The 15295-nt window shown below is 39.1% G+C and overlaps 1 protein-coding gene across 2 annotated transcripts in view; it reads left to right on the top strand.

Moving 5' to 3' along the window:
- LRIG3 (leucine rich repeats and immunoglobulin like domains 3) overlaps positions 1-5381 on the top strand; it is a 42766-nt gene extending 37385 nt beyond the window's left edge. For both annotated transcript variants that reach the window (XM_068998147.1, XM_068998139.1), the window contains exon 19: positions 1601-5381. In XM_068998147.1, the coding sequence (XP_068854248.1) occupies positions 1601-1845 (245 nt within the window). In that variant the 3' untranslated portion in view covers positions 1846-5381. The remainder of the gene's footprint in view (positions 1-1600) is intronic.
- Positions 5382-15295: the final 9914 nt, after the last annotated feature.

Genomic DNA, 15295 nt, shown 5'->3' with positions numbered 1-15295 from the left:
TGTTGCAGATGCCAGGACATCTGGCAGAGACCCTGGGACTGCACATGGCTGGCCTCCTGGCTGCCTGCCACTGTTACTGTGGTGGGATTGTGCAGATAGGGTTTTAGCATGGCTCCTGCAGAAAGTAGTTCAACTGTATGTTCATATATCCAGGAGTTAATGTCACCTCAAGGGCACATAGTCCTCTTTCTGCCCTAAAAATCTATGCAGAGTTACTTCTTTCATCAGTTCTCTGAGCGTACTACCCCACTTAAGTTGCATTGTCATTGCCTTGGATGCTTCATAATCATTAGCACTCTTCCCTCAAAGAGCCTATGGTTAGATCTTGGAGGTGGTGGCTGTATAAGAACTTGTGATATATTTCTTGTCTTTAGTTGTGGATTTGCTTCCTCAAATAGGTTGTCAAATTCAAGCCCCCTTTTGCCTGTGCAATCACAGTGAAGAAGACAGCTGGCATTATCATCACTGTTGATGCACGAGCCAGAAAGTTCGTAGGATTTTTGGTTTTAAGACAGAATTCATTTGTAGTTTGGTGCTGTGAGGAACATCCTTTCATATTGTGTTAGGTCAAAATTGCTCTACAAGTCATTGATGCGAATAGAGATTTTGTTGAATTTCTTTTTTATTAACTTCACAGACCACAGTTTTACTTGAAACCCTTGCTTCTAGCAACTAAGCAAAAGCGGAAGTGTTGCATTTCGGGTCCAAAATTTATTAAAGATTGTAGTGTTAAATTATTAATAAAAACTTGAGTTCTTCAAAGTCAGCCTGTGACACATTGTCCTCTGAAAGTAAGTCCTTACAGACACTGACTTGTGACAGCTGTATCTTTGTTCAGTGAAAAAAGAGAAGGCCCTTCTTGTAGAGGTGTTGATCCTAGCAGCTTCCCAGTGGTGAAAAGTGACACACACTGATTGTTTTCTGATTGTTTCCAGGTAATTATTAATAAAAATTGAACTGAAATGTGGAATTGTCTTTGGGTTGCTGCTGTTCTTCTTGCCCACAACTGGCTGTGGATGGTCAGTGGTGAAGGGAGCATGTAGCCATCCGCACCTTTATTGATGCTAGCCATAAAAAGATTGCTTTAGCATTCAGATTGGACTGTGGGACAATGTTGTATAACCTGACAGAGGTTGCAGGGTTACATCTTTTTTAATTCCTTTTATTTTTTCTGAACTGCATGGCAGGTTGCATGTGTCATTCATTTATTGAAGAATAGAACAGGGAGGCTGCTGTGACTTTTGCATTTGAAAGTGTCCTGTGATGCATTTGCAGTTTGGTTTGTGTTCTCACGTTCCCCCCTCACCACTCCCCCCAAAGAAAAATGGGTATGGAAGTAGCCATGAAAACAGAAAAAATGAAGTTGTGGGTGGCTATACAACTACTTGGAAATGTTTTTAACGTCTCTGGTGGCAGAATCTTGCCTTATGCTTGTGATTGCATGGATGTTAAACGGTAAAACAACGGTTAAGTAAACTCTCACTTTGATGAACTTTTGTCAATCCTTGGCTTGCATTCCAATGTCACTTATGGACACTAGGGTGAAACACAAAGCTTTTAGCATTAGTACTTCTGTGCTCACTCTTTCACTGTCTTTCAGGAACATTTGGAAAGCCTTTATGGAGGCCTCAGCTGGACTCTCTTACAAGCTGTAGGCAGCCAGCAAGTTGCCAACCAAAAACCTCCCGTAATAGTCATCATGTCTCACTGGACTTCGATGCAGAGGCAGATGAAGAGGGAAAGGAAAGGACAGTTTCAAAAGGAGAAAACAGCTTTTATACTTGCAAACAGTCCTTTGAAAACTTTAGGACTTCTACTTTCCAATCCTGTGATTTGGATACATAGCTCCTTTTGGACTTAATGATTTCTGGAACCAAAGAAATAATTTGACATACTACTACCTCAGTATGGAACTGTATTTAAAAAGGGAATAAGGAGAAGAAGAGAAGAAAGAAACCACGTGATGCTGTGAAATCAGAAGAAAAAAAAAATTTTTTTTCCAATAAAGCATAATTTCCAAGATGCTCTACATTGGTTATACAGGGAAAACATTCCTTATAAAAATACTATATTTGTAATTATTTTATAACTTTTTTTTAATGCAGATAATATGTTTTGTAAATTAATGGTGTAAATAATACAGTATATGTATTTCTATGTCAGACTTAATTTCCCTGAAATGAGTAGTAAGCATTCTAATTTTGTACTGTTACTTGTACCTTTTTACAAATGGAAACTCCATGCTGTTTGCAGGTATCATGCATCTTATTTGCACATTACTTTAATAAAATATGCTGCCATGTGGTCTCTGACCCACATTAGTGTATGAAGAATGAAAAGTGTGAATTATGTTTGTAGACAGTGTTGCAAATGTAGGTGCCTTCTGATGCATGTTTGCACCTTTATTTGACTTAAACATGTACCTTAGATTTACTCTGTAAAATGTGTTCGTCTTCAAAGAGTGGGTGTGGTCCCACCACAACTACTGGTAAGGTGGGTTGAAGCTATTTGAACCAAAACAAGGCTGTGAATTTTCCAGTGTATGAATTCCCCTTATCAGATGTGTGCGTGCACACACTCGGTTTTCATGCCCATGGGGCTGTAGTACCAGCAGTTTGCCCGTGCCTTTGTTAGTGTGCCTGCATCTGGTGGAGGGATATATGCATATCAATTCATATCAAGCTATTAAGTAAAAGAAGAAGAAAGGCACTGGATATCTGCCTGGTAACCTCGCTCTTCTCCGAGTTGCTCAGTGTCAAGTGTTTGCCAAGTACACAGTACGTGCCTGAGTCTTTGCTTTCCCATACCCTTTCTCCCTCTTTTTTGCTTCTGCAGCCACTCCCTGCTCAACACGAGGTAATCCAAGAACAAGATAATGTTTTCTTTGGTTTAATTCATGCTTCTGTTCCTTACTTGGCTGCCCTTCTCTGGTTATAAATGAGATCTGTGCTGTATTTAATTGCTCAGTCAAGTTGAGCAATTGTAAACTCTTGCTGGATTATTTGTAGTAATGAACCCAATATCTTTAACTATACAAAGTCAAGAAAGAGGATTGCTTACTATAAAATTGTAGTTAAAACTGAGTGAAAACACTGTTTTGTTTTTCTATGTACAGATGCCTACTTTAAAAAAGCTGTGAATCCTGTTGTCATCACTGCTCTAAAACAGCGAGACTTCAAAATGGTTAATTCTACAGGACGTTGGTTTTTCAAATCTGCCTGCTTTGAAGGTGTAAACTTACATGGTTGCCAAATAGCTTCTTTTAAACTAAATTAAAAGCAGCTGTTAGAATAGGCCATCACAGGCATCAAGGCTAAAGTGAGAGCAAAGATTTTGTTGCCTGGTGTATCTGAACTAAGGGCTTTTAGTTGTCTGTAGCCAGAAACCTGGTACCCAGATTGCAATGCAATTTCCCTTTAATTTAAATACCAGTATTAGAGACAGGAAGTTAATCCATCCTTAGGCACTGGTGGTCTTAAGTCTACAGAATGGATTTTGCGTGCTTCAGTTGATCATATTGCCAGATTTTTTGACTTATTGTTAATTTGTCTTCATTGCTGCCAGATGTGCTGATGTGGTGACAGACATTGGTATGGGTATTTGATTATAATTAAGTGCATTTGAAACAGATTAATTTTTCCTCAGTTAAGCACAAACCTGTAGGTCAATAAGGCAAGCAATCTAAAATTTGATTCACTAATATATCTCTTTTTTCTGCCCTGCACCCACCTCCCCAATGACCCTGTTTTTAGGGAGAGGAGAGCCAGGGGCTAGGGGCTATGATAGCTCCAGTTTATAACCAGACATTGCTTTTTTGACATACTAAAAAATACTGAAGTTAAAAACAGTAACTCCAGATTTAGTGTTTATCCTTAAGAACTCTATGTTAAAGGTCCATCATGAAAAACAAGCTTTAAATTTATTTTCTGTAGTGGGTGAAGGTTGAGAACAGTGGCAATGTCATTTTATTCCTTTTTCATCTTCTCCCTTGCAGAGATCCTAATCTTCCAAAGGCTTGGATGTCTGTACCTAAATAAATGTTCAGGGTCAATGACTTGAGTTTTAAATACTTTCCATCAAGTTTCATTTAGCAATCTAGACATAGGAATGACTTATTTTTATTTCATGCCTTAAATGCCCAGAAATGGAAATTTCCGAAGTCCTCTTTTCTGCTAGCTTGAGTTTTTGTGTTTAATAAGCGGACTGTGCTTAAATACAGTGGCAATCTGAAATTTGCAAGATAGTTGCAATATCTTAGTAGTTCTTTTTAAGACCACTGATGTAAACAAACATCTGTTTTAAAGGCTTGCAAGTTTGCTTGCCTTCATTCTTTCTTTTTTTCTTCTCCTCTCTAAAGATGCAGATGTTAGTGAGTTGGTAGTTGGATATTTACCCAGCTGAAAGCTAAATCGTAAATTGATGTGATGGGAAAATAAATCGCAGCCAACCCTGAGTAAAGCTTACACTGCATCTCAAGAGTTAGAAACAAGTGTTGTGTTGCTGTATGACAAAACAGACATTTTGTGGTTTAATGACCAGCAGCAGCTGGAATCTTGCCATGGGCTCACTTAAAACTTGTAGAATGTTCTTTAAGGGTAGTATCCACTTAATGCGTTACACAACAAAATGTTTTATCTGTTGAACTCACATAAGCAGTTGCTGAGGTATAGTTTCTGCAAGCCCTAAATAATAATTTTAATAGTTTTAGACAGATGAATGGAGTTACTCATTTACCAGAATCTCTCTGGAGCAAGCATTTTCTTAACGAGTAATCGAAATGGTGTGTATGAGATGACACTAGGGATACCTGCATTTACTGAAGGCGGTTAGAATTTCAAACACAAAAAACCTTATGGAGTACTACTGTAATGCAGCAGCAAGTGCTTTAATTTAAAATGCTTAACTGTAAGAGGATCTTGACAAATGGTAAAGTTAGGTGCAAAGTTTTCTCCAACTGAGGGTTCATTAGTTTCACCAAACATTTCTTATTTCAGTCTCGGGATCTCTTGAACACAAAAGCTTTATTCCTTGAGCCACTTCAAAGAAGCTTAAAACTAAGATTTAGATTTGCACTGCAAACATTTATGTTCTGCCTGTCTTACAAACCAGGACTATAATTGGGGACTGTGTTCCATCTTGAATATAAACATAAGCAGAAATTCTGTTAGCTATTTGCAAGATTTCTTGTTGCAGGTATGACACGTCAGAGAATTACACTTTCTCAGTGAGGTCTATCTTTTTTTGTTCACTTTGTGTATTGGCTTTGTCATAGAGAATGTATCTTGACTAGTTGGATGTTAGTTCACAGCCTTCTGAAATTATTTCGTTAAGAAAATGAGAGAGGGGAGCCTCAGCCTGTTCAATAAAGGGAAAAAAACCAATGTGTGACAAGATGCAGTTTGTGTTCATACCATTGTACTCCAATTAAGAGCTTACCAGATACCTTCCTTTTTTATGTTTCAGGGAAGTGTTACGGGAAGGAATAAAAGCAACAATGTCTTGACTCACTAATGTGTGGCAAAAAGTGCTTCTCTTGGTTGTTGTGCTTAAGTATAAAGGTCATTGTTCCCCTGAAATAAATATGTGCACACCTGACCTCTTACCAAAGGCACAGGTCACCTCTCCTGTTTCCCCTGCTGATCTTTTTCTCATGGCTCAGTAGTGCTCCCATGTCCTCAGGGGACCCTCTCTGGTAACCTACACTCCTCTGTTTCCAGTTTCTCTGCTTGGCTGGGACAAATGGAGTCAGGGTACAGAGCACAGTGCAATTGCAGACAGAAAGTGATTGTGTGCTGGAAGAGAGGAGGGAAAGCATTGGAGAGGGACAGGCTAGCCACAGCTTTAGGAAGAACTTGGTATGAATGTGCAGAAAATGCGTAATTCAGAGGACAGGGATAAAATATTTATAATACAATAATATGAGCATAATAAAGAGCATTTCTGTACTTTACAAGCTTTACAATACTTTCTGCATGTTTAATTCTACTCATCCTCTGTGCTTTCAAATGCCAAAAGCAGCAATGCACCAAAGAGCAAATCAGCTGGAGAGTGACTTCTTACTGCATCTAAAATCTCCTTTTCTGGTAGGCAAGAAACAAGATCCATTTGTTATTCTGTATTTATCTTCAAGACTAAATACTGCTGATGTGGTGCATAGTTTCCCAGAGTCATGTGGTCTGTGGGGTCCACTGTGTCAGAATGCATGTGATCAATGTGACTCAAGAATGCCATGGGACAGCAGGACCTGACAGTGAAGTTAGTAGTGATTCTAAGTTCGCTGCTTATAAAACAAATTTAGGCTTTGTGACTTCAGAATTTTTTTTCCCCACACTACAGAGAACGGAACCATAAATTACTCTAGGTTAGGGAATACTGAATAGCACTTCGGCATGATTCCTCTGCTTCAGCCATCAACAAGGCTATTGGTGTTATTCCTATTCAGTTTGGCTCTTAACCATGGGCTGTTGAGCAGCAGTTTCAGTGCAGGAATTTGCAGTGTGAGTACCGGTATGTACTCTGTTCTGAAATTAACGGTGACTAGTTTTAAGGCATGTGAATTTCAAATATGGCATTGGAAATGAAGATCCAACTTACTTGACAGAGGTAGTAAGATCTCCTGGATATAAGACAGGCTTGGGGATTTTGTAGGCCCCTACTTTGAAAGGCTGGTATACAACATTGTCTAAAGACACACTCATTTGCCATAGCAATGTGTGACCTACTTATTTTCAGCACTTCCTTTGTAGGTGTGCATGGAGAAGCTATGGCTTATGATTTGGGTCTGCTGCTGGATTATCGAAATTCAGGTATTGGTTATAGAGATGTGTGAAATAACATCTTGGAGAGTGAGGCTTCAGCTTCTTTTATGGCAAAATGTTGCAAGGCCACATCAGTTCCTATCCAGTTAAAGAAATGCCCTTTGGTACTCTTCCTGGTGTTCAGCCTGCTTATTTTAGAAATCACTGAAAAAATACTGTCATGGAGGAATAGACATTGATGTCCTTCGGTTGCTTGCAAAATGCTTGCATTTTGTTTTGCTGTAACATGAAGAATTCAGGACTCCATTCAGCCTCTGTTCATCAACAAATAGTAGACTAATTTCATCCTGATTTTCATAGATGTGCGAGCACTTGACAGCCGTATCTAGTTCTGTCCTGTGCTGGCATGCTTCATGTTAGGGAAGTAGTCAGAGCTACTGTAAGGCAGAGCTACAGAGATACCTTAAAGGGGAATCAGGAGAGGAGGGCTGTAGTTTCCCTCCACAGAGGGGTTTTGAATAGTTCTCTTGTTCCGAGGGAGTAACTTGTGTAGGTTTTAACATTTAGTCCCCATAATTCAATAAGCTTATCAAAGAGTTAGAGCTGCCACTTTATTAGCCCTTGAATGGGGAAGGTGTGCATTTTCTGCAGGACAGTATGATGGAGTTTTTGGAACTGCTTTTTGATCTCATTGTGATTCTAGACTCTTAGAAGTGAGCAGAAAGACTTGGTCCTTCATTTGGCATATGGAGGTCCCTCATGATCTGCCTTACTGGATGCAGAAAACTTTAGCAGTCTATTGACTAACCAGAGAGTTCACACAAAAAAAATTCATTCACTGGTACCACATAATAATTGTTAACACATCTCCAAATGAGACTTTTGTTCTATGTATTTTTAATAGCTGTGGCTGACTAGCATAGCAATGAAGAAGCTGCTGTTTGAGTAAGTGGTAGGAGGCATATATAATTAAGCCAACTCATAACTGAAACTAGCCACTCTCCTGGCTTAAAATAAACTGTATTTGTACTGCTACCTGCTGCAGGTCTGTACACCAGCAGCATTAAGAAAGCATCAGTGCTACAGCAGCCAGCTGCCCGTAGCCTGGCCTCTGCCACAGAGTGATCGGATTCTTTATTAGTGTAAAGTTCTTTCTCTATTAACCTTCCCTCAGGAAAGGGGAAACACGGCCTCCATTGTAATTAGCTTAAACAGCCTTCCATGTAAGCTAAAGAATGGAAAGTGTCAGGGGTGCTTGCAGCAGCCTCGTAGGTATTTGCTGTTAGCAGGGAAAAGTTAATCTGCTCTCAGATTTTGGCAAGGGCACAAAAGCCCACGTGTAAAAATGTTCTTAGAATGAATTACATTTCACATAAATGTGACCACACAGTAGGTAAAGTAGTAAAATGGTGGTGATGATGGAAAATATGACTAATCAGAAAGCTGCATTAAGTTAATGAATAAAATTGTCCTTTAATATAAACTGAGGTTCTTAAGTGCTTTATTTTAAAAATGTGTTTGTTTATTGTTCTGTAGCTTATAACATCTGTTTTATTTCACCTACCAGCACAATCTAGCAGTTTTGTCTGAAACAGCATTTACATTCAAAGTATGGGGGTTTTTTGAAAAAAAAAGAGAAGAGGATGAAATCAAAAAGCAATTCTGTGACACGGAGTCACTGAACTTGTTTTACTGTCTTAAATCAGAACATGAAAAAAGACTGAAAAAATAGAAATGTTTTGATTTTTCATTTTGAAATTACTTGTCTCAAAATTATTTTCATTTTTGTTTTTGAATTCTTTCTTCTCCATTCAGAACTGGAATATAAAGTGCAGAGCCCCTTGGGTTATCAGGGCAACACAGACCAGGCACACAGCTGGAGTGTGTGGAGCTGTTGCTTGTTCTTTCCCTGCTGCACGTCCTTCTTCCCAAATCCATTTGATCTAAGTTTGGCAGGTCCTCAGGGATTGATTCTCCTTCCTACCAGAGCATGTTTCTCTCCTTGATTTCTTCTTAGAAGTACTGATTCAACAAATTTCTATAATCATAAAGAATCAGGCTTGATATTTTTCTGTGTGATTAGAAATGTTCTGCTCCCCGTGCGCTTTGAGAGCTGTAGGAGGCTGGTCCCTGCACCTCCTGTGTAACCCAGGATGGGTTCTGAGCAAGCTCCAAGTGGCCTCTCAGCACTGCTGTGTGTGCTGTTGGCAGGGGAGCCACAGTGGCAGCCTTGCTCTCCACAACTCCCACCCTGGGGGATGCCTTGCTGCAGCAGATCTCAAACAGCACCTCAGATTCAGGAGCTGTGTGAGCAATGCCCAAATCATCTCTTCTGTTAACTACCTGATGCGGCCTTCTATTTGCGCTTCAGTTTATCTCTCAGACAAGGCAGCTGAGGAAACTTCTTAGAGTCTGCAGCATCTGATCATTGATCAGGTGCAGGGGCTGAGGAGAGGCATCTGGGAAAGGCATTCCTACCTCTCTCCTCCACTCAAAGCTTTCCAGCTGTTCAGTAGCGTTGGGCCTCTTTACTCCTCACAAAACATTCTTAAATGGAAAAGCAGGAATTTGTTCTTGTAGTTCATAGCAATTACAAAGTAACTATTTAATAAATTTTGGTGGGGTTTTTCTTCTTTTTTTTTTTAATGAGGTCTTTCACAAAGGAGTTTTCAGCTTATGTGGACTTCCTGCTCAAGCTTCATGTATTTGTCAGGAAAGAAAAAAATGGGTCTGCTTTTTTAGGGCCAGGTGTTTTATATGGCTGAGTTAAAACACGCCTGGAAAGGCTGTGGTTGTTTTCCTGTCTGAAAAGTACTGCATTTATTTGTTATTTTTCCCCTTCCTTTTTGTAACATTTAGCACATAAACTCTTAGATATGCTATTTATTTCTGTGTTTTCTATTTGTGAATCTCTTATGGCCATTAGTTTCTTTGCAACGCTGGAATGAAAACTGAACATTAGTTTCCTCCTCTCCTCAAATATTCTTACAGATGTTGCTTTAAATCAGTTATAGGGCTGACATAGCATTTGGTTGCCTGACAAATGTGCCATAATAACACAGCTCAGTAAAATGTGGAATTTCTGAGGTACTGCTTGTAACTTTTTCAATGCAGTTGTAAATTCCCATCCATGTCAGCACAGGTGGAAAGATAGTCACAAATAATGTATGCACATGTGTGTGTGTGTGTGTGCGCCTGTGTGCACATGTGTGTGTGGAGGTTGGGGAGTAGAGGTTGCCTGTACTTATTTGCTCTAAGGAGTCCTCTAGGTGGTTCACCACTTTCATTACTTAATTCAACTACTTGAAGCAAATTAGAAAAATAAATACTCTCATTAAACTCAAAATTTTCTTGCTAACAAGGTTTTAGAGAGAGAATGTGTTCCCGCAAGTTGAAGCAGGAGGCTGTGGCAGCTGAAGGTAGGAGCTGGCCCTGGTCAACCCTGACAAGCTTCACAGCAGCCCCTCAGACAATGATAAAAGAGCCATTTCAGGTACCCACCATGAGTTTCTGCTTCTTAGAGGGCTGAGCCGAGCTGCTCAGGAGAATTCAGCAGTGAGCTGGAACACTGTGCTGGTAGTTCACAGCAGTGGGCAGGGATGGGAATGTGCATCGCCCCGAGATCTTTTGCTTTTCCTGTTCCCTTGTGTGATCAGTTCTGAGAGGCGAGATGTTTGGATATGTTTGGGAATACAGCTAATCCTACTGAATGGTCCATGCTAACAAGACAGCCCCCATCCAGCCTTCCTGGCTGTGCCAATCATTCTGCCTCCCTGGTGAGAACTTGCTTTTCATCTGAACACATGCTGAGCCAGTCAAGGAATTAGACCATCCTTTCTCTGAAAATTAGTATTTTCTAGCTGTTCCCTTTGATTACATGAGTATAAGACTACTCAGGAGTTGTTACACAATAGCTAAGAGCAAAACATTTGGAGGAATCTTAGAATTTGATGAGCTGCTTCTGCTGAACTACCTGGGAGGAAAGCCAGGCAGAAATTCTGGGAACACTGATTTTAGAAATATTGCCTCTTCTTACAATGAATGGCAAAAAGAATAATTGCTTAACAACTAAAGCTCACCCTAGAAACCTCTTTCTTAGCTATTATTTCAATCATCACTACAGAAACATAATTTAGAACAGAATTCTGACTTACACTGCATAATAATATTTGTAGAGCATGGATACAGTGACGAAAATCAAGCTTCACACAGAACTAGTGCTAAAAGAATATTTATTCTCACAGTTACAGGCTTTAAAATCAGGTGTTTTTAAAGGTAAAAATGAGTATTTGGCCTTGTCAAAGTCTTCATGCAGTATCTATCTTTAGCTGCTTGGAAACAAGCAGTTTTCTACATCTAGTAAAGTAGTCTGTATACTGTGTTTTCACTTCTTATATTTCAAATACAGTCCACCCACTAAACACAATACAATTTTCAACAGACAAGGACTATTAGAATTTAAAATTTGTGGAATAAATCAAATAGCTTACTTGGAAGACTAACCAGTGAGTATTCTATTTTTTTTTCTGGTTTGTGATTATTAGTGTTTATATCAGTATTTCCTGAAAAGAGCATGTTTAAACCCAGGTGCTTTCGTCCATCAAAGTATTTGATTTTATGAAAAATTTATAATTTTAATCTCAAAATCAGCCTACTTTTAAAAATTATTATTACCCTGTATGTTGCAAATTAGCATTCTTCTAGATCCTGTATAATTTAAAACCAGTTGATCCAAAAGGTGACCCAAAATAGTGTCATTTCCCTCAAGTGATAAAGTGGTGGCTACTTGTTACTACTGCCTGGTCGTTCTTTGATGTCAGTGATGAGAAGCCACACAAGACTGGCTCCCAGTGGTGAGACTCCTGCCTCGGACCTCAAGCTTTCACAGAGAAGTCAAGGGCTAAAATAAGGATGTGATGTTGTGAGGTGGCTTGTATGGTTTTATCAGGAGCTTAGGGTGGAAAAACTCAATAGATGTGGAGGAGATCAAAGGCAGAAAAAGAGAGTGACTAGGGAGAATTGTGGGGTGGAGAGATACACGGAGTGGAACATAGAGATATGCATGAATAGGGATGATCAACTACCTAAAAACTCTGAGAAAATCCAAACAAATCAGCAGAAAGGGTCTGACTGACTCCTCCCTGCAGCTGTGTCTGTAGGCTGGAGATTGGGTTGGGAGGAAGGAGAGGAGAAAGTTGAATGTGCCACAAAGAGGATCTGCTCTGCACAGTATGAGCTATTCTGAACAAATTTAAATGTCTGTTCTGCCAGAGATCATTACAAAAAATACTTTCACTGTCTTGTATTAGCACCACTCAAACCACACATGGGAAAGATAATTCACATCTTCAGGTGCACCATGAAAAGATTTCTGTAAAGTCTTCAAAAGGAAATTTTAACTCATACAAGCAGATACAGGTGGTAGGTAGGGTTTGGGTTCTTCCTGAATCCTTTTAACTGATGGAAGGTTAGGCCTGTAGGCTCAGGTAACTGTCTTGGTTTCCTCTGGCCTCAGTGGATATGTGATAAGCATCTCAGGAGATGCTTGTCCCCATGTCTTGGAAACCCATCTGAGAAGGAGCTGCACTGATGTTCAAGGCTGCCCACACCTCTGCTGACAACCTTAGAAAACAGATCAAATTAAAAGCTTAACTTCTGGTCAGATAGGGGTAGGTCAGTAAATCTTGTGCTATAACAATATTTGTTACTCACTAGAAATGAGAAAAAAGAGCACGGTTTAGCTGACTTCAGAAAGCCCCAAACAGGTTTATAGAAGCTGCCAACAAAAAAAACCCCCAGATATTTAATTGTAAATGTGTTGCATTCTGATGATGAAGCTGAGATCATTAGCATGATCTTTTTTGCTGACTTTAAATGCTCACAATAGGAATGGGGTTGGGTCTATTTTGACAATAGTATGACAAACAAATGATTGCAGAAATTGTTCCTTTGTAAAACCATCTGTGTTTCCTCCTTCAATCCACTTAGAAAGGTCTGCTAAAACTCGCTTGCTCACAAATGTAGGAATCTCTTTGATTTTCAGCCCAAATTTACCTAGGACAGATATTTGCTCTTTGGAACAACAGCTTTCTGTTGCTGAAAGTGGATGGAACAGTATCCAATATGTAGATTCCAACGTTTTCATAAAGACCAAGCATATTCCTTCTCTACCTTCCTGGTTTAGAGAAGCCATAGTTCTGTACTTTTCTTTGAATATCACTTGCTTTTTCCTTAATATTTTGGGCATCTCTTCCCTCTAAATTTATAAATTCAACAAAGGATCACTGTAAATCAACAATGGCAATCCTCTGAAAAATTAGCTTTATTCAAAACTTTGAGTTAAATATTGACTAATTTAGCTCCACGAAGGAAGAAAACAGTTTCTGTTGAACAGAACCACAAGAAGGTTCTGTCTTGTTCTAAAACGGGATGAGTTACACTGGGTGCAAGTTGGCCTTGTTTGAAGTCAATGGTAATATTCCTATTTAAATTAGGATTTTATTAGTGTTCTAACAGTTAAGAATAGGATGACTGAAGGGGCTGGTTACAGTGAAAGGGAACACTGGGTTTGGATCTTTCTATTAAAGTGATCTAATCTCTCATTAATGCAACAAACAATTAATTGTCACTTACAACTAATGGAAATAAATCAATTTGATCAAAATTCAAAATGTGCCACTTCTCAGAAACCTGAATTTTAATGAAAACCAAGAACATACTCTGACACTTTAGCTTGTCTAATCCCCATTCTGATTGCACTGAATGATAGCTGTTTAAAGCACTTGAATAATTTTAACTACACTGTACCAATGTATCATTCTAGGTTTAAACCTGAAATTAAATACAGAGAAGGCAGTGAAAGAAAAAACGCAAAGCCTTAACTTTCCTGAGCAAGTAGCTAACTAAGCAAATGAAGTCATATTCAGACTGCCTACGTGTTCAGCATTGTTGTGACTCCCTTCAAAACTTAGTGGTCTTGGGTTTTTTTTCTTATCTCCTTTTTGCTTTCAACTGAGATGCACTGTGAAAGAAACATGGCCTTTCCTCTGAATTTATAATTGCTCGAATTATAAGCTTCCTGTGGGAACTGCTACCATGCTGCTATGCTTAGGCATTTATGACATGTCTCTGTTTCTGTCTGTGTCCTGACATGGGGCAAAGGCCAAGCAGGAAAATCAGGTTGTGCTTTGAAAGGGTCATTCCTCTGGGAAGCAGAGACAGCCTCACAGCTGGCTGCAGAGCGTTCCCCAGTTCCAGCTTTTTTCACCCCTCAAGCCCAGCTTTGGGCACCAAATGCTTCTTTTTTTTCTGTGATTCTTCACACTCCTCATGATTTCACAAATTGGGCAGGTGACTTTCCTCTGCAGCTGCAGGATGAATCTGCATTGGCTCAGAACATGCTTACTTCTAACTTTGGCTTTGGTTTGTCTTTTGCTTTTGTGTATTTGCTGAAGGGTTTTGCCCTTTCGTGCAGCCAGCATTATCTAAAGGGAATTCATTTTCTTGCAACAGATTGCTTAGTCCCCTATTAATACTTCCTTAATGGAAACGGTTGGTCAAACCCCTCACCAGCTGAGTGCAAAACAACCTAAAGATACAAGAAAATATACAAATGAAAAAAGAAAATGTAACTCTTTTTATTTTTTTAATGCATCCTATCATTCCTGAAGCACTTAGCAAGAGTGCTTTAGGAGTACCACATTCATCCACGCCTTGCAGAGACTGGCTGAGCCCGTGCTCTAGACAGCCCTTTGGAAGTGCCTGTGTTTCTCTAATGACAGTGAAATGTACTTGTGGCAGAGACATAGGAAAACGTCTCCGTTAGTAAGAATCACCCCTGGGCTTTTGCTTTGTGTTGCTCTTCTCACACATGATGGAGACACTACTTTATCACTAACATCCATTCAGAAACACATTCGTGTACGAGGTTCTAACAGCTAGGATTTCATTATTAAGCTGGGTGGAACTGTAAAGACTTTCTTTAACCACACAAATGTGCAAACAGGGATAATTTTTATCACACACTCCCCAAAGACATAATATATTCAGTCTGATTCTGAACCCTGAGAGGTAAGGCAATAGAACATGAAGCAGTATTGTATTTCATTTACTGTTTTATTATAAAATTATCCCTTAGGTAGATATTTATTTTGTAAGTTTGAATGGGAAAATTATATTTTGTTGCTGGAAAACTCTTATAACTTTATACTACCAGCAAGATAAATAAATAAAAGATATTGTTTCTTACGACATAGAAGAGAAAAAGAGATTAACAATTTTTTTCCAACAAAAATATTGTTCCATATTGATAAAATCCTGAAAAAAATTGTTGACATTCTAAAATAACTGTAGACTGGAAAAAAAGATTTTAGTTTGTTTTATTTTTTCTAAATTTGAATCTTTCAATTTTGGTTTCCTCCAGCGAAATTCCAAGGGACTTCCCAAGCAGTGTCCTCAAGTTTTCAGAAAAGTCCAAATACCTTTATCAGTTTGTCTGATGAACCAGAAATATCTGATATTGGGATACATCAAAGGCC

This window comes from Aphelocoma coerulescens, chromosome 1A, assembly GCF_041296385.1.
Source record: "Aphelocoma coerulescens isolate FSJ_1873_10779 chromosome 1A, UR_Acoe_1.0, whole genome shotgun sequence".
NCBI classification, from domain to species: Eukaryota; Metazoa; Chordata; class Aves; order Passeriformes; family Corvidae; genus Aphelocoma; species Aphelocoma coerulescens.
The sequence above is the reverse complement of the archived record's forward strand: the minus strand, read 5'-3'. Positions and strand labels throughout refer to the sequence as shown.